General features: G+C 39.5%; 3 protein-coding genes across 7 annotated transcripts; 2 read left to right on the top strand and 1 right to left on the bottom strand.

Moving 5' to 3' along the window:
* Positions 1-3379: 3379 nt before the first annotated feature.
* On the top strand, positions 3380-8224 carry tarbp2 (TAR (HIV) RNA binding protein 2). Of its 2 annotated transcripts, none has more exons than XM_067505548.1 (7): positions 3380-3612; positions 4003-4317; positions 4479-4548; positions 4703-4820; positions 5247-5374; positions 5694-5889; positions 6637-8224. In XM_067505548.1, exons 1-7 carry the CDS (start codon positions 3560-3562, stop codon positions 6792-6794), a joined length of 1038 nt encoding a protein of 345 aa, XP_067361649.1. In that variant the 5' UTR covers positions 3380-3559; the 3' UTR covers positions 6795-8224. The 2 variants fall into 2 exon arrangements, with proteins under 2 accessions (XP_067361649.1, XP_067361650.1); XM_067505549.1 differs by having other exon boundaries at positions 3386-3488.
* A 54-nt stretch (positions 8225-8278) lies between these two features.
* tespa1 (thymocyte expressed, positive selection associated 1) lies at positions 8279-16139 on the bottom strand. 3 transcript variants are annotated; one of them, XM_067505541.1, is made up of 12 exons: positions 15793-16139; positions 14990-15192; positions 14596-14638; positions 13653-13693; positions 13395-13433; positions 13046-13085; positions 12600-12650; positions 12245-12340; positions 10936-11144; positions 9618-10798; positions 9293-9377; positions 8279-8611 (listed from the first exon to the last, which is right to left on the bottom strand). In XM_067505541.1, the coding sequence occupies exons 2-12, from the start codon at positions 15132-15134 to the stop codon at positions 8520-8522; spliced, it is 2022 nt and encodes a 673-aa protein (XP_067361642.1). In that variant the 5' UTR covers positions 15135-15192; positions 15793-16139; the 3' UTR covers positions 8279-8519. The 3 variants fall into 3 exon arrangements, with proteins under 3 accessions (XP_067361642.1, XP_067361644.1, XP_067361643.1); XM_067505543.1 differs by lacking the exons at positions 14990-15192; positions 15793-16139 and adding an exon at positions 14254-14298 and having other exon boundaries at positions 14596-14613; XM_067505542.1 differs by lacking the exons at positions 14596-14638; positions 14990-15192; positions 15793-16139 and adding an exon at positions 14254-14585.
* A 1712-nt stretch (positions 16140-17851) lies between these two features.
* sp1 (sp1 transcription factor) lies at positions 17852-27212 on the top strand. 2 transcript variants are annotated; one of them, XM_067505539.1, is made up of 7 exons: positions 17852-17980; positions 18107-18199; positions 18831-18904; positions 20078-21500; positions 22538-22679; positions 23271-23461; positions 25437-27212. In XM_067505539.1, the coding sequence occupies exons 2-7, from the start codon at positions 18193-18195 to the stop codon at positions 25733-25735; spliced, it is 2136 nt and encodes a 711-aa protein (XP_067361640.1). In that variant the 5' UTR covers positions 17852-17980; positions 18107-18192; the 3' UTR covers positions 25736-27212. The 2 variants fall into 2 exon arrangements, with proteins under 2 accessions (XP_067361640.1, XP_067361641.1); XM_067505540.1 differs by lacking the exon at positions 17852-17980 and having other exon boundaries at positions 18190-18263.
* The last annotated feature ends 27 nt before the right edge of the window (positions 27213-27239 follow it).

Raw genomic sequence — 27239 nt, 5'->3', positions numbered from 1 at the left:
CCAGTGTGTCCGGCGGGGGCCCTGACCATGAGCCGCCTCACCCCCCCAGAGCCTCGGCCACAAACCCCCTCTCCCCCTTCACCACCAGCACCACCACCCATCCAACCCAAAACCCACTGGCAGGCAGCGCTTCAATGAAGCTGCTGCTGCTGCTGCAGCATGTTTATTTAATATTCTGAAGAAATTGAAATATCTTTGTGGGTTAACACACATACATTCACAATTACATGTCCCACACACACTTGCATACATTCATGCACACATACATTCACACACATTACCACCACAATATATAAATAAATAAAGTTGAGTAATAACGTTCTCTTGATCTGTGGCCAAGAATAGAGTTGGAGAAAATCTTTTTCAAATGGTGTTTTCAGAAGCGTAGAGGGAGGAGCGTGAATGTCTGACACTGCATGTTGCCTCAGAAGGCAGCATGTCTCCCACTGACTCCCACAGAGGAGAGAGAGCATTATCAAAGTGGTTGACAAACAAGAAATAGTTCCCATGTGACAGAGGAACTGCGAAAAAGAAACAAGCAGCTTTCCTCATACATGGAGGGTGTTGATTCTATAAAATGGTAAGCACTTCACATGTTAAACAACTTAGCATCTCTGAGTGTGTGGTCTGTTAATCAGAACACGTATATGAGGTGTTTGTGATGTGTTAAATGAACAAATATGCATCTCAGCGTTTAATTTTTTTTTTGTGAGTGTGCATTTACACATGGGCGCACACATGCACACATCCATAATGAGTTTGATCATTACAAAGCAATTCCTTCAGACAGAAATCCCTTAAACAGCCTTGGTTTTGGGCTTCATGCTATCCCCCTCTGTCTCCTCTCTCCTCAACAGCCACCAACCACTGCTGCTGCCAAAAATAACACAGGAGCGCCACTCGAACCCGCGACTCACCACAGCACAGCTTGGCCGCAAGAGAGGGATCAAAACACACACAAAAAAGGAAACACATCATACTGTGGAAGGAGGGAAAAAGAGTATTCATACAACTCCATGCTTGAAGATATCTACTGATGATTTTGGCAACCAGAGAACCACACAAACTAATGCACCAAGCCAAGACAGGGAAAATGAAAGTGTGTTTGCAGAAATGTGTGTCTATGTGTGCATACATTTTGGATGAAGTATAATGTAACTGCTAAGATGTATTCACATCTGATCTCATTCAGCCAGTGATTTAACCACTAGCTCAATAAAAACACTTGCATTATCACGTTATAGGTCAATAAATTAGATCCTTCACCCGATAAATGAAGGCCAGGCAAACAAGGCAAATTAACACTGAAAGCATGAATAATGAGTAGGAGGGTCACAGACAAATCACAATACTTCAATTGTAGGTTTGAGAGTTCAAATGGGAGACAAGTTTACTCATTGTCAGGGCCAGTTCAAGTTGTGTTGCATTTGGCAACATGTGCGTATCCACACTGACACACTGATGCCAGTGAATGAAGCCATAAGAATCCAAGCTCTTTTTCAGTGGTGGCCAGCAGGGGTTTACAAGCAAACCATCATGGGATTAATTGTCCAGCCACAGAAATAAAGGAAATGATGGAAACGTGGAAAATGTACTGACATATTTTATGGAAGTACTGCTACATTAGCTGGGCAGGAGGATCTGAATTTGTGGGTCTAAAAGATTTTGAGCATCTGCATGATTCTTTTGGGTGTTAAACAAGGCAAGGTCAAAAACTGGACATTGTCGGTCTGTTGTCGGTCTGCAATGTTATATATTCATATATAAAGGGATAATTAATTTCCCTTGCATAACTTTTTATTTGACAAAATAATAAATAAATAAAAGAAACCTTTTCATTCCAGTAGAGACAGCACAAAAGCTTGAGTTCAGTGTTTGGTTAGGCCACATACAGTACTTGCATAGTCTAAATGGAATTTTGGTCTTTCTCAATATGTTACTTTGAAGGTTGTGCTTTTATATCGGTTTATATATATATATATATCTATATATATCTCTCTATATATATATATATAGATATATTGCTCTTGTAAGTAGCAAATATTTGTATTAATTACTTAATTGAAAAGACATTCCCACGTAAAAGCCTGGAGTTTAAATTGGAGGTGGACAGGTGCTCTGACAAAGGAAGAAAAAGGATTTATCTTTGAGCAGACACTGCAGTAAGGCGATGTCCGAACACTCACTTTTACCTCAAGACCTATCTGTCAACCCAACTACAGATATTCCCCACGTTTCCATGTTGCTCTGTAGTGAATATGACAGGTGTCAAAGCAGCAGCGACGTCCAAAAAAAGAAGCCTGTCGGCCGTGCAGATCAGTGACTGACTGTCGCCCCCATGCGGTTCACTTTAGTCCTAACAAATGATTTCACAGACCCATGTTGTCCGGTACAGCTGGAGCTCTTTTGCTGCTTTTGACTGTAATTACGTGAAACCATTTTAAGAAATCTGTCATTTAAAAAATTTACCTGACGAAGAAAGGATGATGTGTGGCATAATAATTTGCTCACTCTCTGAGCCAAATCGCTATTAGTTTACAAAACGAGAAGGAAATAACCTCTGTCTAGTATTTTCCCCCCTGCTGCCGTTGTTTAACAGCAGAAATTTAAACAATAACTTTCTGAACCTTATGCTTTTTTTGGACAGATTATACTTTAGAATGACTATGTTTTCATCATAAAAACAGTGATGCGTTTTCCACTAGTCTGTTTAATACAAGACCCAGTTTTGCCCCGCGTACATTGAGGTTACAGATTTGACCGTTTCTTAAAAAATATTAAAAGGTAGTATTCAAAGTTTGAAAAACCCAGAAGGTCGTTTAAGGTCGATTGCTATTGTTCTGAAAAAATCTTCGCAATACACAAAGACTATTATAACAATCTGGATGATAACATAATTAGTTCGCTAAATAATAAAACATTTTTTTAATGTGTTTCCCAAGATGCGACAAAACAAAGATGGCGGCTGCCGTCTAAGCATGTTATAAAACACCAATTGGGAAACTGGTTATTTAAGTATTAACTGTGCGGCAGAGGAAATATTTCGTCCAGATGGTTTTTATTAATTAAAAATTAAACATTAATAAAACAACGGTACGCGTTTTTTAATGGCCTTTTAAGAATTATTGATTGTCATTGATTCACCTGCTTCTTCTACTCCGCTGTATGTTACGCCCAATGGCCACTGTCAACGTGCAAAACAACCAAGAGGTTCTTGAGATCTTCGGGGGGTGGGGGGTCTTTTTAACTAGGGGCTTGCTATACATGGGAACCTACTTTTGGTTCACATTTTCCGCCATTCCCGGTGTACACATCAAACTAACCCAAAGCGCATCTGGACCAATCAGAATTTGAGTTTCTCCTACGTCATAACTGTGCACCAAAAGGACTTCGGTGTTCTCTCTGCTAGGGGGCTTCGCAGGGGGCTTCGTCTGCTCTTCAATGTCTTTACCCCACCAGCCGTCTGAGAAAATACTAATCTAATGAAAGTAAAGTGTCTGCTTTGGTGGGGGGGATTTGGCATCCGAAACCGATCGGCTCTGTCTGTGTGAAATAGGGAATGAACGACGAGACAGCACCGGATTGCTGGAAGAGAAGCTCCGGGTGCTCCAGGTTAAGCTACACACAAGCTAGCAAATTAATGTGCTAGTCTGATATCTATATAGATTCTTTTAGTAGTATGGCATACTATTTAAAAGATCTTCAACTCTGCTTTATTGTTATGCCAGAAAAGTCTGGTTCTGCTGGAGGTTTCTTATAGGGATTTTTCCTCTCCATTGTTCCCTAGGGCTTGCTAAAGGGGGCTTTGTTGCGTTTTTTAAATATATTTTTATAGAATTTATTATGTAAAGTGGCTTGAGGTGACTGTTGTGAATTTAGGCTATATAAATACAATTTAATTGCATATATGAAACCCTATTATGAGAATCTCTCAAAATTTGACTTGAAAGAAGAAGAAACAGTCTAATTTCCTCTCACATGCTCCGGTTGTCTTTTATTTAGTATTGAGCAAATGCTGGCTGTGAATCCCGGAAAGACGCCCATCAGTCTGCTGCAGGAGTATGGAACGCGGATAGGCAAGACCCCAGTGTATGACCTGCTGAAGGCCGAGGGACAGGCCCACCAGCCCAACTTCACGTTCCGTGTCTCCGTTGGAGAAATCAGCTGCACCGGCCAAGGGCCCAGCAAGAAGGCAGCGAAGCACAAAGCAGCCGAGGCTGCTCTGAAGATGCTCAAGGGAGGCTTTGGAGGTTCCACTGGAGTTGGTGTTGGAGTAGAGGGATTTATTGGTGTTGATGTGTCTCCTGATAGAGACAGGTCAGTGTCTTTTTTTTTTTTTTTTTCAGTTCTTTAAACTAGAGTGTAAAAATGCGTGGATCCAGCATCAGTTCATGTGAGGAATCTAATGGCTGATCTGTATAGCCCTTGTGACTCCATTACTTCACTTTCAGTGTTGTTTTATCTGATCTTTTGTGCAGCTCCCAGCCAGAGATGAAGACCATAGGCAGCTCTCAGCAGTCCGAATGTAACCCTGTGGGGGCTCTGCAGGTGATTAAGCAAAAACAACTACTGTACCCTTCTGTTTAGCACTGCAATTTCTCTCCGTTTGCTTTAATAAGTGATTTCATAGTTTATGTTTAATGCATTTAGTTTTTTTTTTTTTTTTTTTTTTTTTTAAAATAAGCCTGGGTTTCTTTGACAGGAATTGGTGGTGCAGAAAGGATGGCGTTTGCCAGAGTACACAGTCACGCAGGAATCTGGTCCAGCACATCGAAAAGAGTTCACTATGACCTGCAGAGTTGAGAGATTTGTTGAAATCGGTAAAATGCATATGCATGTTTAATTCTATGAATATATGTGTTTGCAGGTTATTGTCTCAGATCTAATCAACTTATAATAATTTAATTAAGGTCAGCCACCAGTGATGATAATTTAAACAGTAATTGTAGTTATGTATGAATGCTAAAAGAAAACAATTTATTGAAACTGTAAAATGTATATGCATTGCCTGTTTATGCGTGGTTTCTGATCTTCACTGACTTACATTCTTAACATGTGGACTGCAGGAGCATAGTCTGGTCTCTGGTACAGCTTATATTATATATAATATAAACTATATTATACGTGTAATATAGGTTTAATTTATTATAAATACGCAACAAAACTGTGCTTTCTTATAGTCTAATTTAATGATAATCAGTAAATCAGAAATCATTATTAACAGATTATTTCTTGTTAATCTCCAGGAAGTGGTACATCCAAAAAGCTAGCTAAGAGAAATGCAGCAGCAAAGATGTTAGCACGTATACACGATGTCCCAGTAGACCTAAGGACCAGCAATGATGCTGACGCAGAAGATGACACGTTCACCATGGTGAGAAACAGATAAAATCTTGTGTGTGCTCCAGTACTGAATTGACAAGGTTTGTGAAGATGTTGTGTATGTCACAATACAGGAAAGGCGGCTCAACACTACATAACATATTTATAAAACTCAAGTACTGTAATTACTACATGCAGATATTGTATTAGTGTTACATAGCGGTTGATAAAGTAGTGCTTAAGTTGTTATGCTGAATAGTATAAGCTGTGCACCTGACACCCCATTACAACTTCAGTTACTTATCAGTTTTGCTGGAAGATAAAACACTGTTAACTAACTGCTATGAACGTCACCTATCCTGCACATACAGCACATGGGGAGCAGAGCCGAGTCGGGCAAAAGTAAAGGATTCAGCTGCACGTGGGACTCTCTGCGTAACTCTGCTGGAGAGAAGATCCTTCAGCTCCGCAGCCACCCTCTGGGTATGCCTTCTGACTCCAACTTCTGCTCTTTGCTGACTGACCTGTCTGTTGAGCAGCACTTTGACATCAGTTACCTGGATTTAGGTGAGTTGACAAGCCCTTCACTTCTGCTGGGACTACATTTGGCCTACAGTAGAAGGTTAAGATGTGTTTTAAAAGTAAATGGACATCCCGGGTTATATCTCTATACTGTGCATTGGTCTGGTTTGGAAGCTTCTTAAACTCTCTACACAAACTAAGTCTTTCATAACACAATATATTCATTTTGTTGGCATGCTGTGTGGTTACTAATCCTTTTATCAGGCATGAACGAAATTCTGCAGCTGCACATTGTCACAGTTATGGACAGGAATGATAAATTATTTTAAATTACCTCGAACAATGTATTTTTATGTATGAAAAGACCTGGGAGTTAGGAGCACCAATCAAACCCTCCAAAACTGGAGCAGTTTGCTCAAACTTATTGGGCAATATTACCAGTAGAAATTTTAATGTCCCAATGGTTTTATTACAATTTCAATTTTTTTGTGTTAAAATAATAATTCATTGTAACTATCATCAACATGACTACTAAATAAGGAATAAAAAATAGTGGTTGACATTTAAAAAAAAAATTTAAAAAATAAAAATTTGTTAAATACTGAAATATGCTGTATTGCTCTCAGGCCATGACATGTGGAGGCTAAGACGTATTACTTATTGTCCAAAGTCGCAATGGTGGGGGGAAATATAAGTTTTATAGTTTTTTTTTAATACTGCTGCTGAAACATTTTTTCCTCTTTTTTTTTTTTTGTATTTTTTTTTTAACTTTAATTTTCTTGCTTGTTACAGAGGAGCGCAGTCTAAGCGGCCTGTGCCAGTGTCTAGTGGAGCTATCCACACAGCCAATCACAGTGTGCCATGGCTTTGCTCCGAGCATAGATGCTGCTCGAGCCAACGCAGCCCACAATGCACTGCAGTATCTCAAAATCATGGCTGGAGGGAAGTAATATCTTCTTCCTCCTCACAGACTTGAACTCACCACTACACAATGCTGGGACAAATTTCCACTTTGGACAACAAAGGCACTTTTGAGATGAGTTCAGATAACGTGAATTACCTCAGATTTGTAAATGACGATATTTTCTTTCCCCACAATAATACCTGAGCCCCTTTTTGATCACTTTGGATTTTAATTTTTGCCAATGAGGATAACATTTCCCAAAACTCATATATACCTCTCTTCTTAAAAGTATTTCCAATATATTTCGTTTTTATTTAATTGTTGTCCACACAGCACTGTTTTTTAAAACGGGTCATTTTAAAAATGTAAAGGGTTATTTGTGGAATGACTTCCCAAATAACAGCAGAGGTTAGATTAAATGGTTTCTAGAAACTGGGTTATGGAATCGCTGATCGCTGGTGTTTTGTTTAATCCCTGCTCTCATGGATGGAGGTAATAAACATTCCAGCCATGCTGCTGAAATGTGGAGAAAGAGACTCTTGCTCAATAAACATAAGAGAATCGTGTTTTCAAAGACTGACCCTTTTTCAGATGAGCTTGTATGAGTCTTGGAAAAATGTAGCTATTGTTGTACGTATATTAATTTAAACACCAGGAATTCAAATTGTCTCTCTGTAATGCTCCCAATGTTTGCCTTCGACAGTTTTCACGACAGTGAAAGATTTTATTATTATAGTTATAAATTCAGCAATTTGCTGTTACCTGTCTTTTATTTCCAAATCCTTGTGTTGAGAGCTTTGTTAATTCATGTGTAAAACAAAGGGCTTCCTCTTTGTGCCAAAAGAGGAAATAGTACTGCATACTCTTGAAACTACTGGATCATGAATCAAAACCTTACCTTTCACTATTAAGCATAGACCTGAAAAATGAAGCTAGCACATATTCCTCTATGGGTTTAAATGCTACATGAAGTGTTTGTGCGGATTATTTTATTTTGTCATTTACAAATTGAACTTGAGATTTTTTTTTCCCCCTACTATAACTATGCCTGCTCTGTTAACATGAAAACTAATCATGGTGCTTTCCAGATTATACTCTCAAATTATCTGTTGTGCTGAGGTCTCTCATTACCACTTAGTTGGCAGTACTTGAAAATAAAATGTCTATGAACAATGCAGGCAAACCACACTTTTGTATGTTAACGCCCACTGGTGTCAAGTACAATGTGTATCAGAATGCTGATCTCATTCTGTGAAAAGGAAGAGCTGCATGGTGTTTTTCTGATTATGGGAATAGGGAAGCTAACAACTGGTTCATGGTGAATTTTATGTGCTGACAATATTGATTTGTTGTGGAGTTTTAAGAAAAACTAAACTAAAATGTGAGTACCGTGTGAAATATCCTTTTTTTTTTAATAAAACAGGTTTTATACATTTTACTCCAAACTGTTGTTGCAATAAATACTGTCACTTATCATTCTCTTCCAATATAATTATATTTATTTTATCAAACATCATTTTGTCTATTTGTTTACAGTATTGTGTATTCTGGATGAGAAATTTTATGCTTGGAATACACTTCCAAGTGTTCCAAGTTCCAAGTTCCAAGTTCTTTCTTCAGCGTAGATCCTCAGTTCATGAGATGTGGTCTTTCAAAGTATTTGACCTGTTGACCCTTATTTTAGAGATGAGAGTCTTCAGTGCAGGGGGAGGAAATTGTTTACTAGTGAGAAAACATCATTTTTGATGCTTAGATGCAGTTTTAGATTTCATCATCTCCCATTTCTGTGTGATGAGGGACTGACTTCTTCATCTGCGTAGCCGCTGCTGTCTGACTGTATGCTGTCTCCCCTGACAACTTTATCTACACAAGGACACAAGTAGAGTCAGGCAACAACTCTGTTTACTGTATACCATTACACAAAGGCACATTCTAGTGACAAATACAGCTACACAGTGACATGTACACACATGGGTGTCTCAGTCAGAAATCTCCATTTCCTGATAATTTTCATGCTTGCACATAACTAGAATATCCTAATCCGACATGTCTGACCTCATTATCTATGGTGAGCCAAATGTACAAAAAATGCAAGTTTAGAAATTTTGTGCAAAACGAAGTAAAGATCAATGATAGCATGCTGCACTCTGGTTAAAGTAGCCGCTACAGCACCCGTAATGTGTTACCTACTAGCCACACAAATTCCCAGTGGAATTATGAGTCTTCATAGTCTTCATAAACTAATAAAACCGCAGTGTTCAACAGTTGGAAAAACCATCTTTATTGTTGTATTTTTATCTTATTCTGTTGTCTTGTTCATAACATGGTATAATCATGTTTTATATGTGTGTTCGTGTAATTTTATGCACCCATCATGTTGAGCCTTATGTTTCACGATCACCGACCCAACGGAAAATCATTTGAGTCCACCATATGTCTGTGCATAAAGTGGAATGACCATAAAGCTTCTTGAATATTGAGACTTTAATATGTTTTACGCAGATAATGTCACTAGCACACAAATAAAATGCAGATATCTTGTACCTTTGTATTGATGTTTTGTGGACAATGGTGAAGTTGTTCTTGGAGTTTCTGTCTGTCCGAAATCTTCCTCTCCTGCACTATGCACCTGTATGCAAACAAAAGGTTTCCAGCATGTTATATTATGTCTGGTTTACTTGTGAATAATTACAAGTAAACCAGACTAGATTAAATACTGGTTGTGCAAGCATTTTTCTACCTGCATGAAAGGTAACCTTACTTACCAAAATCCTTCTGAGAATTTATAAAAGAGAAAAAAACATATCCACTTTTGTATTTTGCCACGTTCATTCCTGCATATGTAGTACTACTGTAGTTGCTGTCTTACCTCCTCCAGCTCAAAAGAGTTAACCTGTTGAAGGTTACTAACTGATTGCCCTGGGACCTGATGTGTCAGGGGATTCAGGTACTGGCTTGCCCCCTCATTAAATGCCTCCTCACATGTTTGGGCAGGTGGGACAGTTGAAGTATGATTGAAATCTAGTGTTGTCAACGAAGACCCACCGTCCCCCTCCCATCCTGTCACAGTGATGCAGTAATGGCTGCCATTGGGGGCCAGGATGGAAAGTGGGCGAGATTTCGCACTAGCAGTGTGTGACTCCTCATCAGGCTCAAGGAAAGTGTTTTTTAAGTGAGATTTGTGTGATCCAGGACATGCTGTATCCATGCTTTCAGCCTCACAGGAGATATGGGGCAAATTGTTTGTTTTTGGACTGTGTGTGTACTGACAGCAGAATGGTGCCTGGTGTACACTTTCGAGTATTTGTGGGCAGATTAGGTCAAACGTAACCTTGGCAACAAGTGTCTGATCCGCTGTGCTTGGGTCACATTGAGTCGAGCATGAGTTTGGCTCTGGCTGACATAAAAGAAACTGATGATCTGTTTCTATCACGGTTTCTCCTGATAATGTTGACGCTAAAGATGTTCTTATACTGTGAGTCCTGCTGGCAGAGTCTGTTAAGTTGACACTGTTTTCATCAGTGTCTGCATTATCTATGTGTTTACTGCTCTTCATATCTATCTGACAGATTTTATTTCCCTTCTGCAGAATCTCTGTGCCCAACAGAGTCTGCTGGTTTCCCTCTTCTTTCCCACTGCTACAGGCTTTATCACCATCAGTGACCAGCCTAACATCAACAGCTGAGTTACTCCTGTTACATTCCCCAAGATCCAGGTTTTTGGAAGCCCTTGTCTTGACTTTCAGAACTGCACCCACAACATCAGGGAGGCTTGCCCTTTTCCTTGGGGATGTTTGTGGAGAGCTGGAGTCAGAACCACGAGGAGAGCCTGTGTAGAGGCACATCTTAGAGACCGTGTCCTTGAGTCTTTCCACTGGAGAACGGGGCTCACTGCGAACGCTGCTCCTGAAACGTTCAATCCTCTCCACAGGAGAAGAGAAGGTAAACTCTGGTGTGTCCAGTTTCTGAAGAGGAGTGCGGGACACATGGGAGTAGAGGGAGTAGAATGCATTGGCCATAGCTGTGAGCACTTGGACTTGTCTGAAACGACCTGTGGAAAGAATGAAATACAAGTAGTACAGATCTAATATCTTACATCCTAGAATTATTTCACTTTATTGAACCATATCAAATAATTCACATGACAAAGGTAACCTACGACAGAGTAATTTAATAAATCCATCTTACTAGCAAGAGAGAGACTGGGGTCTTCCTCTCGAATTCGCCGTATTTGTGAGTCCAGGAAGAGGCGGAAGTTAATGCCCTGAGCCTGAGAGGGGAACGTGAAGAAGCGAGGAGGGATGCGAACCGTGACCTGTGGCTCATCGCAGCCAAAACCCAGCTCGTATAGTGTCTCCTCTGCATCTTCCGAACACATCTGTAGAACCTCGGATACACTGGAAAGCAAGTAGAGGATTTAGGTTGAAACATGCTTTTCAAAACAGCCGAGCTGTTATTATCAAATGTAAAAAAGAATGAAAACTGTGTGCACTGTATTATTCAGGTGTAACATGCAAAAATAACAGAAATATGGTAGAGGGCAACTTCACCCATTTTCAACTTGCTTGTGGTTTCAGTTTGGACCCTCAGACCCTCGGACGCATAAGTGGTTAAAAAATGATAATTATGAAAAGTTGTTTCATTTCATAGTCCAGCTATTTCTCAAAAAAGTTTTTGATATCATGCCACTTTTAACCTACCATTTATATACTTTACAAAAAAATTTAGTTTTTGTGTTAATACCACAAGCTTCAATAGGTGGGTCAAAAATGACCAATGATTCATTTTCTATGGAATTGCATGGGAAAGTCTGATTCTTTATCTGTCAGGAATCTATATTCTGTGGACCACACAGATGATTAAGAAACAGAAACTCTTTCACACAGTAGTCATGAAGGACACGTACACACATTTCTGAGGTAAACAAATAATGCTTACATAAGTGTATGTACTGCATGTTTGTGTGTGTCATTCCTGACTGTTGTGTGAAAGAGTGTGTGTTTCTTATCGTCCATCATCAAATTTGCCTATTTTACAGTTTGTGAAAGTAGCTAGCTACAATAACTCTATGTATTGAGTGTGTGTGTGTGTGTGTGTGTGTGTGTGTGTGCCATCGCATGCGTGTGTGCATTTATTTACATATCTACATATTGATCAATGGTTTGCTTGTCATTTAAAACATACAAGTAACAAAGATCATAAAGTCAATAGTCCGTGTGGGAGATGCAATGTATGTGCACACAAACACACACACACTACTACAAATTACGTGGCTGTAGCTCAGTTGGTGAGGCAGTCGTCCAGGGACTACAGGGTCAGTGGTTCAATTGCCGGACCCTTCTGGTTACGTGTTAAAGTGTCCTTGGGCATAACACTAAAACCCAAGTTACTCCGGATAGGTTAGTGAGCACCTTGCATCGGTGTTTGAGTGTAAAATTACCTGGATGAGCCTTCAGACCCACAAAACACTTAATGTACAAAAAGTGCGAAGCCTTACGTTGATGTAGTTTTGCCGGTGGAGGAGGAGAGGCAGCTGGAGGCCATGCTGTGACCTAAGTTTACTGATGGCAAACATAGTCCTGGACGAGGGGTACTACAGATATGGCACAAGAAAGTTACGATGATAACATTAAATGCTGAAGAAACATATACATTAGTAAGACCAAGTATTAAGAAATTAATAATACCAGGGTAGGCGTCAAATTGTAGTAAATGACTAGTCATCTGAGAAGTAGACCTAAACCCCTCACTTCTGTATTTTAAAAAATGTAAAAGACATTTTGCTATTCACAAATAAAACTACAGCATTCAGATCTGTTCGCTTTGACTTAAGGAAGTGGTTCGTAACCAACCTGCTGTTGAGTCTGCTGTGATGTCGACTGGAAGAAAAATGTTGTGCAAGGCTTCAAGGTCAGCACGGTGAAAAGAGAAAGGAAAAGAAAAAGGTAAAATTGTTTTAAGTTCCTTCAGTATTGGTTTACTAAAGGTAAAGCCTCTTGTGTTCACATATTCTTTCATAGTCAAAAATTAAATATAATTTAGTCTACAACCAAATAAGTGTTATGTCATTTACACATCTGCATGAGCAAATTTGGTGTGAAGAGTATTTAAAGATATCAGTGAAGAGGCTCATACATAATCATATGTCTCTATAGATCTGACTGAAACATCAGAAACAGCTCAAGTTCATTTATCTCCTAAATGGTTGGAGTTCTTGTGTTAAGTTAAAAATACTAATAAAACGATTAGTATAATACTAATCTTATACTGCAACTATGAGATGAACGTTGCTACTCACCCGGCTTCAAATGTAATTTCTGAACCATTTAACACAGACGCTGTAACAAAGAATAAAAGAACTGAATGTTGATATGCATATCAATGCTGGCTTCACATTACGTTTGCAAATTAATATAAATCATATTCAAAATGTGTATGTATACCCTGGTGAAATTAAGTTTAACATCACAACAGTTTCAGGTGTACACTTGCTTTCACATTGTTGTACATCTTTGTCATCGCTATTATAAACAAAACAAACATGTTTGAGCAAAGAAACAAAATCATTCATGCACACCTCATTTTACTAAAAGGATATTTCATGCCTTTTTAGTTTGATTTGTGTGTGTGTGCTTGCACGCACATACCGTCAGCACCAAGACTCAGGTCATCATCTAGGTTGCTGGCTTTGAGAGGAGGACACAAAATATTGTTACTTTGTCAGTGTGTGGATTTTAACAGTATGTTACTTTATTTATGTTTTTCTCCAGCACATCTAACTTTGTACTTTTGTTTATGCTATTTTTTTGTAAAACAGGTTATGCTATCTACGTAGCTACTTAATGCAATATTCACACAATAGGCTTGTTTATACATGACAAAGTTTTGGTTTGGTTCCTACTTACCAAAACTCAGCTGAGTGGTGTTCTCTAAACAGACCTCCGTCCTGCAAGACATACCCCAAAATGTAGTGCATAAATACACACACACACACACTATCTGTGTGTGTGCAGTGTTATCTGCATTTCACTTCGATCAAATAAGTGATCACATTTTGTATATGTAACTTCTAGATTATGCTAGCAGCCAATCTCATATAATTCATATCTCTCATTGGGTCTTAACCAAAGTCTAAAAACTTCCTCTTGTATAAATGTTCACACCCTTTTTAAACCTCCAAACCTCACTGGTAATTTTCAAGTTCAGATGTCACAATGCATACAATTATCACATCACTTCTTTTACTAAGCTCTTTCTGAGTGTTAAGCGCCATTTACTATAGATGCGGACACACTGTAACTACTGTTGTACCTCACTGGCTAGCACCAGTGCCAATAAGAAACATTAAATAAAGTCTCGGGGCTTTCCCTAACAGGAAAAAGGCACTTCTGTTTCACTTTGATGACAATATAATCTTGTTTTTCCTAACAACACAGAATTCTTTTGAAAAATGTAAGTACAGTTTTGTACAATAATTCATACTGTTTTAAAAAGCTGTCCACATACATGTCAAGGCCTAGACAGCTGTATCACTCAACGCTGGCAGGTCTCCTAAAGGCAAAAGGCAGCTCGAAGGAAGGTTGAATTATGTTTTCAAAAAATTAAACATTTTTTCCAACAGAGTCGTAAAAATGCATATCTTAGGCTAATGTGGTAAAAAACAATACTGTGGCTACCTTACCACATGTTCTTCCTGGAACACCTGATCTCAAAGAGTTTCCACTTTCTACTTACAGCTGTTTGATAAACCAGTTTCCAGTGACTGTGACCTTGTTCTGTAGAGCCAGTCAGTGCTCAAAGAATGTTTTCTTGAAAGAAAAGAAAAAGGAGTAAAGCAAGCACACTTACCCACAGCGCTGGAGCCAGGTCTCAATCTTTCCTGTAAAACATCCTGTGGAAATCACATCGGCGCACCCTTTAGCTTTATCAGTAGTACTTAGTAATACTTCTACATAATTTATTTGGCATTGTAATCTAGAGAATTCTAGAGAATTAGAACTCTAGTTCTTGATAATTAGAGCATTCAGCATTATGACACACATGCATACAGTCTACTGACTGATCACAGTATTGAAAAAAGTGAGTAGCTACTGTGTAATTTGCCATTTTTAAAAGAAAGAAATCTATTTTCAATTGCTTCAGATTTTTCATTTTTTATTTATAAGAAACTCACAGCGCTGATAAACTCAGAAAATCTGTCTAGATGGTTGACTAGATCATTCACACATGAATTTGCACATACCGTCAGAAAAGACATCATCGTCGGCTATAGAGGCAGATCGGAGGTTGCACAGTGGCGCTTCAGGGTCCTGGTCCTCCACAGTGGGCCACTGTCGGCTGCTGTTTATCCAGGCTCTCCGCTTCACTACAGAGGATGGGCTGTCCATTGCCTCAGTTCACAGAAAGATGTGGAGCATGCTGGAAATATAGCTGCTGAGACAGAGTCTGAGAAGAAAAATAGACTTTGTTTAGGATAAAAGCGTAAAAGAGATGATACTGTTTTTTCTGAGCATATTTTAGAAGTATTTTTAGACTTTAAAGCTGAGAACCAGCAGAGCTCATTAGCAAACAATACAAGAATGTATTCTTGTATCACTTTTTTTACAGTCTCATTTCTATGGATGACATTTACTGATACAGTGCAACTACTGTACAAACCATAATCAGCCAAATATCAAGTTAACCATAATATAAAAGGAAGGTGGAATAATAAGCACATCTGCATTACATCAAGATCAGATTCAAACTCAAGTTTAGTCTGAAAAAAATGTATGACAATACAGTTGATAACATATTGTGATGTTTGCAGGACCACAGTGCAACTGTGGTGCAATATGTTAGACGACACTTGAAAGTTTGTTTCAGTGTTTTATAGTTTTTTTGTGATCACAAAAGTCTGCTCCAAAACTGAAATTAATAGGATGTTCTCTATATAAAAACATGTTTTCAGCTTGACCTACCAGTTAAATGTAATTTTCAGCTAAATTATAGGCTACTTAGTGAATATCTATAAAAAGAGTGAACATTAAAAGTGAGGTGCTTTACCTTCACCGACGCAGGTTTCAGTTCTGTGTCAGTGGCGCTCTTTCTCTCGTTTCCTGTTATTGCAGGCTAAGATATCTGCAAGTTATGTGCAATCTTCAGCAAATTCTCAAACATCACCCGGAATGTCGTGGCGTTTCAAGTCTTTAATCCTCGATATCGGGTCTCCGGTTGTCTTCTCGGAAGCATGGCAGCTATCTGCGCGGATCATGGTCGGGGATGGGGTTTGAGCCGGCTGTAGGAAGTAACTTTGCATCTCATCTCAAATACGAATTTTATCAGCGCGGGACGCACATCCTGCACAGACAAAGGCTGACTGAAACAGGTTGCTGCAAATGTCAGAGGTGAAGGGTGACAGCACAACAGATGATCAGAAAAAAAATTTACTTTGTAAGAAATGCTCCAAAGCAACGTTGTGTAAAAAGTAAATTAAAACATATTAGTCTTTAACACAAATATTAGTCTTTAAATAGACTAATATAAACACGTGTCAAATGTAGAGAAATGTGAAAACACGTGTTCATTTTGAATTTGATGGCAGCAACATGTATCAAAATTAGCAAAAAGGAACCTAAAACAAATCTATTAATTGGCAAAATGAGAAACCATAAATCCTGCACCTGTCTTGCTTGTATCCCACAGCTGACATTATTGGTACTTATGTACACGAAGCATCTACAACTCCCTAAACTTCATGGAGTTTAACATTTCAGTTAGCCGCTTTATAATATAGTTCCTAGTACTATATAGTATAGTTCCTCCAGTAAGCTCATTTGTTTGACCTCTGCAAACCTTCTGCAAAAGTGTCTAAAACAGTACTTAAATATCTTAGTATGTTGTTTCAAATTATTGACCGTAAATAACTTTTTAAATCTCTTAATAGAAAATTACTTTTCTAGAGATCATATGGTTTATTACAAGTAATCATTTAATAACGTTAAATGATCGTTTAATATGCTCATTAGATTCCTTATCAGAATGTCTTCACTGGATTAATCACTTCGGATGACTTTATTAGCTCTGCAGGCTGAGGGATTTCACAACCTGTCAATCCAAAGCTGTTACAACTTTATAAGTGTCTAAAGCCTTAGTGAACATTAAAAGGATTTTAAAGTTGACAAAGCCTGCAGATATGGGGACGTATAACCTTTTTTTTTTTTTTTTACCAATTTACACTGGATGACAGATGGGCATAAAATATATTTTGCAGTCTATTGTCTTTATGGTTTTATAGATATGGAAAAATGACCTGACATGAAAGTGGGAGCAGGTAAGCAAATCTCTGGTTGTGTTTACGTGATGTATGGAGAAACATAGAAATAGCCCCAGCGGCAGAGCTAGGTGGACGCAGGACATGCCTGAAGATGGACTCCACCCTCGGTCCTGTTTACATGGGCACATGTGCTATTTCACTGACAGCCCCCTCACGCATCCCAATAATAAAAGCCCTCCCACAAACTACCCATTTTCTCCTCCCAGTCCCATCGGTTACAGCCGGTGTGTGAGTGCGATGGGGTCTCGTCTCCTCCAACCGCCTCCTCGCTTTTTTCCCAACCCACGGGGAACCACCAGGGAGTGGCCTGCGGCCACGGAGGCAAGACTCAAATGCCCAGTCCGCCTTCTTCCTTCCCCGCGTTTGTGTTCAAAACAAGATAATAAGTCGTTACGTACGTACATTGTTTAATGTTAAGACAATGTTGCAGATGGAGCAATTGTAAATATCAATATTTACGTGACCATAATGGCGCCTAATAAGCAGAAAACAGATAATACAACGTCAATCATACCTAGGTGTAAAACCTATCGTGCTTAGTCCCTAACAATCGCCCGCCTTTGGTGCAATTACATTGGCTACTAGATACTCGTAAGCAGAAACAACCTTTTCCATTGGACACAAGCTGCAATCCTTCACAGAGGATCTCGGAGCAGTCTGCTTGTTTTATGGTTTGGGACAGTACGATATTACTAGGCGTTGTACAAACTTACGTACTATACTATTACTGTAAGTAAGAAGTTTATAGTCTGGGAGGGAGATGGGCGGATCTGGGGGGAGGGGAATATAATTACTCTGAATTACTTGCGATTTTGGACGGCGGATTAGATAAGACATTGAAAGACTTTTTTACAATGGACTATAATTTTAAAGACACAATGAATAATGCAAAATTTGCCCTCCCCTTACTTTTTACTAGTAAGTAATAATTGTTTTGTCAAATTATAGTGTTTGCGTTTAAATCCATTATACGAAAGCTTTATTTGGTACGTGTCGGGTTATACAGGTTCCTAAATCAAATGCACCCGGGTTTCTCCTTCATAGGGAGGAGAGCCCGTCAAGTTTGTGTGAAGTTGTGAAAAGTTGTCAACCTGAAAAAAGATCCGAGAAACTCCTCCCGTCTTCAAATTATGAGCAGTAAGTGAACTTTTTAAAACTCAGTGGCATGCTGTGAACGAAGCTACAAGTGAACAGTTAAAAGGCAAATTAAAGTTAATCGTTTTAATGTATTCGCTGTTGTAAATAAGATGCTGTTTTTTTATGTTGCTAGCTAACATCTCAAGCAGTTTAAAAGTGCTCAACTTAACTGCTAGCTAATTGTCGGTAACGTTACTTAACGCTAGCTAACAACATTTAGCCAACCAAATAGTTAAAGCTAGCCAGCTGTTTAACATTTACCTAACTTCTCCTCTTAGTTGACACTCCCATTTTGCACAACTATTTAACTTAGTTTAATGTACTCGAGTTAGCTAATTAGTTGTAGTGCAGATTAAACTATTTAGTACTTCCACTTGTGAGTTCGTGTTAGCTTAGCTATTAGGCTATCTGGCCCTTCGAGCACTTGTGGCATGGATTTCATTGCATATCGTAATCGCTTCACGTTAATTCAACGGTTTTAACGTTAATTGTATTTGTTTTTAATTAGGCATTGCGTATATTGTGCTTTAAAGCCAATCTGAATGAGCCATTAACTCAGGTTGACTCAGGGCTCTGCTTCTTCAAAGCAACTTCTTTCTGGGAACTGATGTGACGAACTCTTCTTCCGCAGATCAACAGCAGAGTGAAATGGCCGCAGTGGAGAACAGTGGAGGCTTCAGTCAAAAGCGAAACACAAATTCTCAAGTAGGTTAACTGGAAGCATTAACTTTCGCTATTGTGAAATTTGACTTTTGTAACCCGGGACACCCTGAACATACTCACTTGTGCTCACTGAAACGTGTATATAAATATGAACGTAACATTTTTGTGTGTTTGGTTGATTCAGTGACCGATCTGTGTCGGAACCTGTTGTTGATTTTCTCCGGAGCACATGTCGCTGGGGTGGGGAATGGGCAGGTAAATTTCGCCCACACGGGGTGTTCCCGTCAAACCCCGGCACTTCATGTGCATTTTGCTCGGCCCATTTGGCTGCCCTTGGAGGGGGTGGCTAGATGAGTGTGTCAGTTTATAGGGCAAAATAAAGTGTGGGAGGGAGATGGGTGGATTTGGGGGGAGGGGAAGCCGAGCCCGCCGCTGCTCTGGGAAAAATGCGGTCCCTCCCATAGTCTCCCACCCTGCTTTCCCCTACAGTCACTGGAGCCCACTTCCTGTCAATTACAGTAGACAAGCCTATCTATAGAGTTTACCGTGGTGCAGTATAGCATGTTTAGACTGCTTTGTGACAAAGTAAGCCACATGATTCATCTTGAATTTGAAAATTATAATAATTATATTATTATTGTGATGTCCGTCTTCCTGCACGTTTTTTGGCGTCTAACTACTTAGGCATACTTGTGGCTAGAAACATCGTTCAAACTTCAAAACATTCAGCTTATGAAGGAAATTATTACTTGTATAGGGCTTTATAAATATCTTTTATACTTTTTAAGATTTTTATAACGATTGCTTTGGTGACGACATGTGATGACATCATCAATTCCATTAGATAATTGCCTTTGACGTTTTTGCCTTTGAAGTTTTTTAAGGCTTACCAAAGCTCTGAAGTTTGCCTAACCAGAATATAAGGAAGCTGCATGTAGTTTCAACAATTTCAGCAAAAGCAAAACTTTCAGCTATTTCAGCAAAGACAATTCAGCATTTTTCAGCTTTGCTTGGAAAATTCTTTTAGTACTGAAGTGTTCACCGTGTAATTTCTTTTTGGAAATGCTTTTTGTAGTTTATGTGAGCATTATTTATCCTAACTATATATCACTCAGCTGGAGTGCACAGCACGTTTTGTTAGTTTGTTTATACAACACATTGGATAGTAAAATTGTATTTTCCTTCTTTTCTCCTTTCCTTTTATTTCTATTCTAGGACTCGCAGCAACCATCTCCTCTTGCCCTGCTGGCAGCCACATGTAGTCGAATTGACACCCCAGGAGAGAATGATTCGCATGCAGACCAGCAACAGCAGAATCAGCAGCAACAGCTGGACCTAAACCAAGGAGTTTTCTCCTCCAGTGCTAATGGCTGGCAAGTTATCCCTCTCAGCATTCAAGCATCCTCGGGCACCAGCACTGTCACTACAGACTCCTCAGGAGCAATGACAGGAGGAAACGCAGGCAAGACCAGACAGGTGCTGTCACCATCAGCAGCTGCTGCAAGCACTCAGGGACAGCAGCAGCAGCCACAGCAATATGTAGTAGCACAGGCTCCATCAATGCAGGGCCAGCAGGTGCTTACAACAATATCGGGTGTGGTACCCAACATTCAGTACCAGGTTATACCCCAGTTTCAGACAGTAGATGGGCAGGCACTGCAGTTTGCACATGCTCAGCAGGATTCAGTTGTACCTACAGCAGCAGCAGCACCAGGGCAGCAGTTTCAGATTATGTCCTCTCCCAATGGCCAGCAAATTATAGCAGCAACTAATAGAGCTGGTACAGCAGGTAACATCATAACGATGCCCAGTCTCATTCAGGGAGCCATCCCTATACAAAATATAAACCTAGGCAGTGGCATGTTACAAAACCAAACCCAGTTCCTGGCAAATATGCCTGTCTCACTAAATGGAAACATCACCTTGCTGCCTGTCAGTTCTGGAACAAGTGGTACAGCGGGGGATGCAAATGGTGGTGGCGACACAGGTGGAAATCAACTTTTACAGCACCAGCAATCACAACAGCCAGTGTCTTCCAGCAGCGGGGCAGTTTACATGACAAGCACTTCCACTGTCACCACACCGAGCTCCTCTTCTTATGGAATGACGCAAAACACCAATGGGGCAGTGACCGCGACATTTCACCATAACACAACACCTTCCCTGGGTGTTCCAATACAGCCAGACAACAGAGATGTGCAGCAGCCACAGCAGATCCTCATCCATCCTCAGCAGATTATCCAAGGTGGAACATCCCTTCAGACCATCCAGGCTGGTACTGTCACGACCACAGGCGGTCAGGTGTTTGCTGCTCCAACACTCAGCCAGGAAGGGCTTCAAAATCTTCAGATTATGCCAAACACAGGTCCCATCCTGTTGCGTACTCTAGGTCCCAATGGTCAGTTGACCTGGCAGTCCTTTCAGATTCAGAGCCCAGCAGGAGCACAGATCACGTTGGCCCCTATGCAGTCTCTCCAGCAGCTTACCCAGCCTCAGGGGGCAACTGCAGCTGGTGGAGTATCTGTCAACACAGTGCAGATTCCAGGCATCCAGACCATAAATCTGAACTCTCTCGGAGGCTCGGCGCTGCAGATGCACCAGCTGCAGGGTGTTCCCATCACAATCACTAGTGCATCAGGTCAGTCAGGAGCCTGCTTTCCAGTTGCATTATCATATGTCATTGTCAATTGTAGTTATAACATTGAAGGAAAGTTCTTTACACTTGTTTCTAACCAGGTTATAACAGCTAAGGCTGAAATGAAGTTAATCTTTAATTTTATTTTTTGGTGACCCTGCATATCTCAAGAAGATGGTAACATTACAAAATAGAGTTTGCCACAACTTGTGTTATAGCTGGAGTGTAACTTGACCCCTCCCATGTTATAGCCACTTTTACTGTGTCTAAATCCCAAAATGTGTCTGTCATTGGCAACCCCCTACCATTAGATTTATATAATAGTAGACTAATACAGGGGGTCTCAGACCTCATAATTAACACATAGAACCTTGGGAAGATGCCCCTACAGTTTTGTGGCTGCATGGCCAGCCATAGCTCAGAGCATATCTGTTTAGCTTAGTGGTCAGGAGTCCTATTAACACGACAATCATGTAGCAGACATTGTTTGGTCTGCAGCAGTACTCAGTGGTGGATTTTTTTGTCAGTGCTTCCATTAAATTAATATTGGCTTTAGTGTAGTATTTTAAGCATTAAGGGGTGTTTGGCATGTAACTGTATCTACACGTTATATTACTCAAAATAGCATCTACGTGAGGAAATAGCAGAAAGTAATAAATTATATCCTTGTGCCGTTAAGACTGAACATGACTCACAGTAGATGTCATCAGAAATGACATATTTTAGTTGCAGGCAATTTACAGATGAGGCTAACACATAAACGTGAGGTAGATTAAGTAATTTTCCATTTTAGTATACCTTCTTTTGATAAAAGCATACAAGATAATTTTAGCATGTTTGATATGTTCTTTTGTCTTTGATTTTAAATACTATCAGCTGTAATCTTTCTAAGAATTTGTTTCCTCACAGGAAAGTTGGATGTATGAATGAAAAAGTTGGAGTGCATTCTCAGCTCCTTAAACAAAATGTAAATTAATCAGTACCATCAAATCAAAACCATAAATCATTACACTTAAGTATCTCCTCTTCAACAATGGCAGGAGAGCAGGCATTACAGACAGGTGGAGAAAGTTTGGATGATAGCACAGCTCTGGATGATGAGGATATCAGCCCACAGCCTCAAGGACGACGTAATCGGAGGGAAGCCTGTACCTGCCCTTTCTGCAAGGATGGCGAAGGACGGTATGTCACTGAACCCTAGTATGACTGACTTTGCCAAACATTATGACATTGTGTTCATTTAGAAGATTTAATTTGGCATCTTAATTTCTTTTTCACAACTTGTGCAATTCTAAAATTGTTACGATATGATTTTTTTTGGTACTCTTCTGTTGTCAGTGAGATTAAACATAACCCTGTCTTTTCATTAGAGCTTTGTGATTTAATATTATTTATTATAAGTTAAAGTACAGTTAATTAGACCTGAGGTCCAGATGTACAAAAATAAAACACAAGTTGTAAATTGTACGCACTATAGCACATGTCAATGTGTTCTTGAGCAAGACACTGAACCCCAACTTAATTGCTCCCGGTGAGCGTTGGGCAGCTGAATAGCAGCTCATAGCAGCTCCCCCATCGGTGTATGAGTGTGTGTGAATGGGTGAATGAGAAGCAGTGTAAAGTGCTTTGAGTGCCAATAGGGAGAAAAGTGCTATATAAGTGCAGACCATTTACTTGTCTCCTGACATGGAAAACTATGAATCTAACTTTAATACATTTCTCTAAACTCTCTCCTTCTCCCCCCCCTCACTCTCTGGTGTTTACATCATACAGTGACCCAAGTAAAAAGAAGCAGCACATTTGTCACATCAGTGGCTGTGGAAAAATCTATGGCAAGACATCCCACCTGAGGGCCCACCTCCGCTGGCACACAGGGGAACGACCATTTGTTTGTTCCTGGTCTTTCTGTGGCAAACGATTCACGCGTTCAGATGAGCTTCAGCGCCATAAGAGAACGCACACAGGTACAAAGCCTTAGCTTGTTTTATTATAAGGCTAGTCACTCCAAAGTCACTCCAATTTATAGTTATGAGTTTGAGAGGCTGATGGCTACAGATGATCTAAGACAGGATAATCTCAAGATGAAACTACTGTTAGCGGTCAGGCTTGAAGTTGGATGTCTTTGCTGCATGCTGCCATAGTATGGACCAGCTGGTGCAGACTCACAGCTTTGAAATTGTTGTATGCATCTTGACACATGGAGGTGGAACGGCCATGGCTGCATTTATCTTTTTTATGCTGTGATCTTGGGATACCAAAGCTCATTTTCTTGTGATAAGAAAATATTTCTCATTATCACAGGAAATCAGATTTCATTTTCTCATGATATTGAGATGATTGGTCAAAATCTAAATTAATGTCTTGGCTTTCGCAAATCAAAACTAATGCCTTATCCTTTTAACATTTGTGTTTTTAAAAAAAAAAAAAAAAAAAAAGTAATTCTACAAAGGATCAATAGTCCATATAGGCTATTTGGTTTTCTCGATTACCTTTAATATTTTACCATAGTCATTAAGTTATAAGAATACTGAGATAAATTGCGCTCCTTGGTCGCTCTTTTTCTTTCCTAAATTGTGCTGAAAGAGCAGCAGGTGCCGGGTCTAAGTAAAATGGCATTTATAAGGTTTTATTATTCTGACTCCTGTCTTTTTCCCTTCTCCTTCAACACATCCATCTAATAGATGTTCATGTTCTACCTCCAATAACTTTTGATATTTTGATTTGCTTCACCGTGGTAAAACAGCCCTATTACAGTGGCAGTATCCTGTCAGAAAATGTGTTGTGCCAACTGCACCAAAAACAGTGCACTACCACTTTGCTTTTCTGGGAGGAGAATAAGTGACATGCAACCAAATTCCACTATCTGATTCATCACAATCCCCAGAACCTGTTTTCACTTAATGACAATTACATTTAAAAAAAATAATATTAGGTACAGCAGCAGATACCTCAATGGTGTCATTAACTGTGTTGCTCAAGAATTGGAAGCTAAGAAAATAAGATCAACGGCTTTCGGCTTGTCCCTCCAGGGGTCGTGGTAATGTGTTCCGCACTTTGATTTGGCATGTGTTTTTACGCCGGATGCCCTTCTGCGACCCTCCCATTTTCATCTGGGCTCGGGACCGGCACCAAGGCTGCCCTTGGTGGTTGGGTGGGGCCAAACCTGGTGGGATGGCATTTGAACCTGCGGCCTTCTGTATTCCAACCCAATGCTCTACCAAGCCACCAGCCCCCCTAAGAAAATAACTCATGACCAAATATTGGTGATTTATTTTTATTACTAGTCTACATCAATCCAATGTGTAATCTGTCGTCTTCTCCCTCGTGTTGAACATCACATTGCCAAATATGCTGTAAAACATTACCAAATTAAAATATTACTTACTTAAAAAATGCAAAGAAGGAAGGGTCTGTAACCATGGGCTTAATGATCCTCTGTAATTTTTTTTTTTTTTTTTTTTTTTTTGTTAAATAGGATTCATACCATGATGTGTGTGTAAAGGTGTGTGGTTGTTTTGCAGCAGCCTTGTATAATTGTTTTTAGTCACTTTTTTTTTTAAATTCAGCTGCACACTGATTTGCTCTTCTAATAAGAAATTTGATTTAATTGGCAAGTAAATGGCTCCTGCTTAGAGTAGGCTTGTATCTTGTGATGCCTCATGTAAAAGAGAAAATGAAAAGTCTGTATGCATAAATCTAAATCAATTTTGCATTTACCTTTATCATGTCAGTGTGTCTGACATGTGTGTTTGTTTGTTTTTTCCCCCCCACAAGATTTATAATCTTTGTCAATCTCACATTTTAATGCCTCAAAGTTTTTATTGTAGAATAGGCCAGTTATCATTCTTCATGAATTGACTATTTTAACTCTAATCTTTCATAATCTTAAGGAATACCAGCTGCATTTTTTTAAATATTGATTTGTTACTTCATTTTTAGGTGAGAAAAAGTTTGTCTGCACAGAGTGCCCCAAGCGCTTTATGCGCAGCGACCACCTGTCAAAGCACATCAAGACCCACTCGAACAAGAAAACAGCTGCTGCCGCCACCAACTCCACAATCTCAACTGATGCCGTTTCTCCTGCAGCAGGAACAGAAGCTGGCGCAGTGTCTACCAGTGACCAGCACACCATTGTCACCATGGAAACCTTATCTGCAGAGAGCATAGCTCGATTAGCCAGCAGTGGGATCAACATGATGCCAGTGGACATTCACCAGATTAATGGCAACAGCTACTAAGAACCCAGGAGCAGGGAGGCAACCTGGATGTTGCATTAAGACATTTGAGGTTAAAAAGGGCACATCTCACTGTGCAGACTGAACCTCTCAAATGCTTCACAGAGCAGAGGTGGTCACAGATGGAACAAAATGGACACTATTGAATAAAAAGGTGGGAATATGATTTCCATCTTGTGTTTAGATACCTGTGGCATTTAGGGTCCAAGGTGGGTGAATTAGATTAAAATGTGAGTCACCATGAAATCCTCGTTTTCCCATAAATGGAAATGCCACTACACTAACATTTGTCTCACAAATACCCAAACTTGCAATAAAACCAAGAACTTGACGTTGAATTGTTAGCTAGTAATATTCTCTAGAAGGTTATTTAGTAAAGAGATGACACTAAATCAGACTTTCACCCTTGTGTCGAAGCTGTGAGCTTGTTCCTCTTTACCTCTCAAACTGGGCTGCTGCATCAAGGAACGCCCGAAGCAATTTCCTGTAAAACTAAAATTACCATGTTAACCAGCAAATCTTTGCTTCTCCGATTTTTGGATGTGAAAACAAACTAAATTTCCAAGTAAAAATATGTCAAGTGTTTCAGGGTTCATAGACTATATGAGGCCACAACCAGGTCAGAGCCAGACGCACTAATCAGTGAGGATGTAGGTGTGTCAGAGCATTGAAATCCTGAGAAGACTCTTTAACCTCCTGTGTAGGTACAACTATCCAAGCCATCATGCAAAAACATTTAGATTTTTATGTGTGTATATATTTTGGTAATGTAAAGGCTACAGGAAGAGTTGATTTAGGCAGCATAATCTGACGTAAGTGCAGATTGCCTTTCTGTCGTATGAACCATTCATGCACAATCAATTAATCTTATGTTATTTTATGTGTTTAGATTAAATGTGTAAATGTAAGAGCCTGTCATAGAATAATTTATTCTATGCAGTCTATACAGACCAGATCTTCCCAGTACTTAATTTTCTGTGGTATAATTATCACCTGAGACTTTGCCTTGGTGTCAGTTTTTCTGTGAATTTTTGATTATTCATATCTGGTGGATTATTTTGTAATATCTAGACAGCATAAACATGTAAGCTTGAAACCAAAGTTTCATACTCCTTTTCTAAAAATAAAGGAATGTTTGTTTGGTCAATAAAACTTAAAATGCATATGTTAAGTTCTAATTGGAAAAGATCCAGCTTGAGGTAAACCCTGAACACAGATCCTTTGTTTAAATACGTTGCTAAATGAAGTAAGACCATATGGTCAGTGTTTCCTGGGGAAAAAAAATTGCTTTTCACCACCGTTTTCTATGCTTTAGACTTCTGCTTGAGAAATGATGTATGTTTGTAAATGTCCATTTGAAACTATAGACTTCAGTTTATCAGACAAGTGCTCTTACTTTCCCCATTTTAAATAAGGGAATTGATATTGTGTATACAACTACTGCAAATGCCAACAGCTGAAATAAAATAAATATACTTTGTCTTATTTCTTTGCAAACCTGTGTCAA

The sequence above is a fragment of the Channa argus genome, chromosome 5 (assembly GCF_033026475.1).
Source record: "Channa argus isolate prfri chromosome 5, Channa argus male v1.0, whole genome shotgun sequence".
NCBI lineage: Eukaryota > Metazoa > Chordata > Actinopteri > Anabantiformes > Channidae > Channa > Channa argus.
Note: the sequence above shows the minus strand (reverse complement) of the source record. Positions and strands in the feature narration are given on the sequence as shown.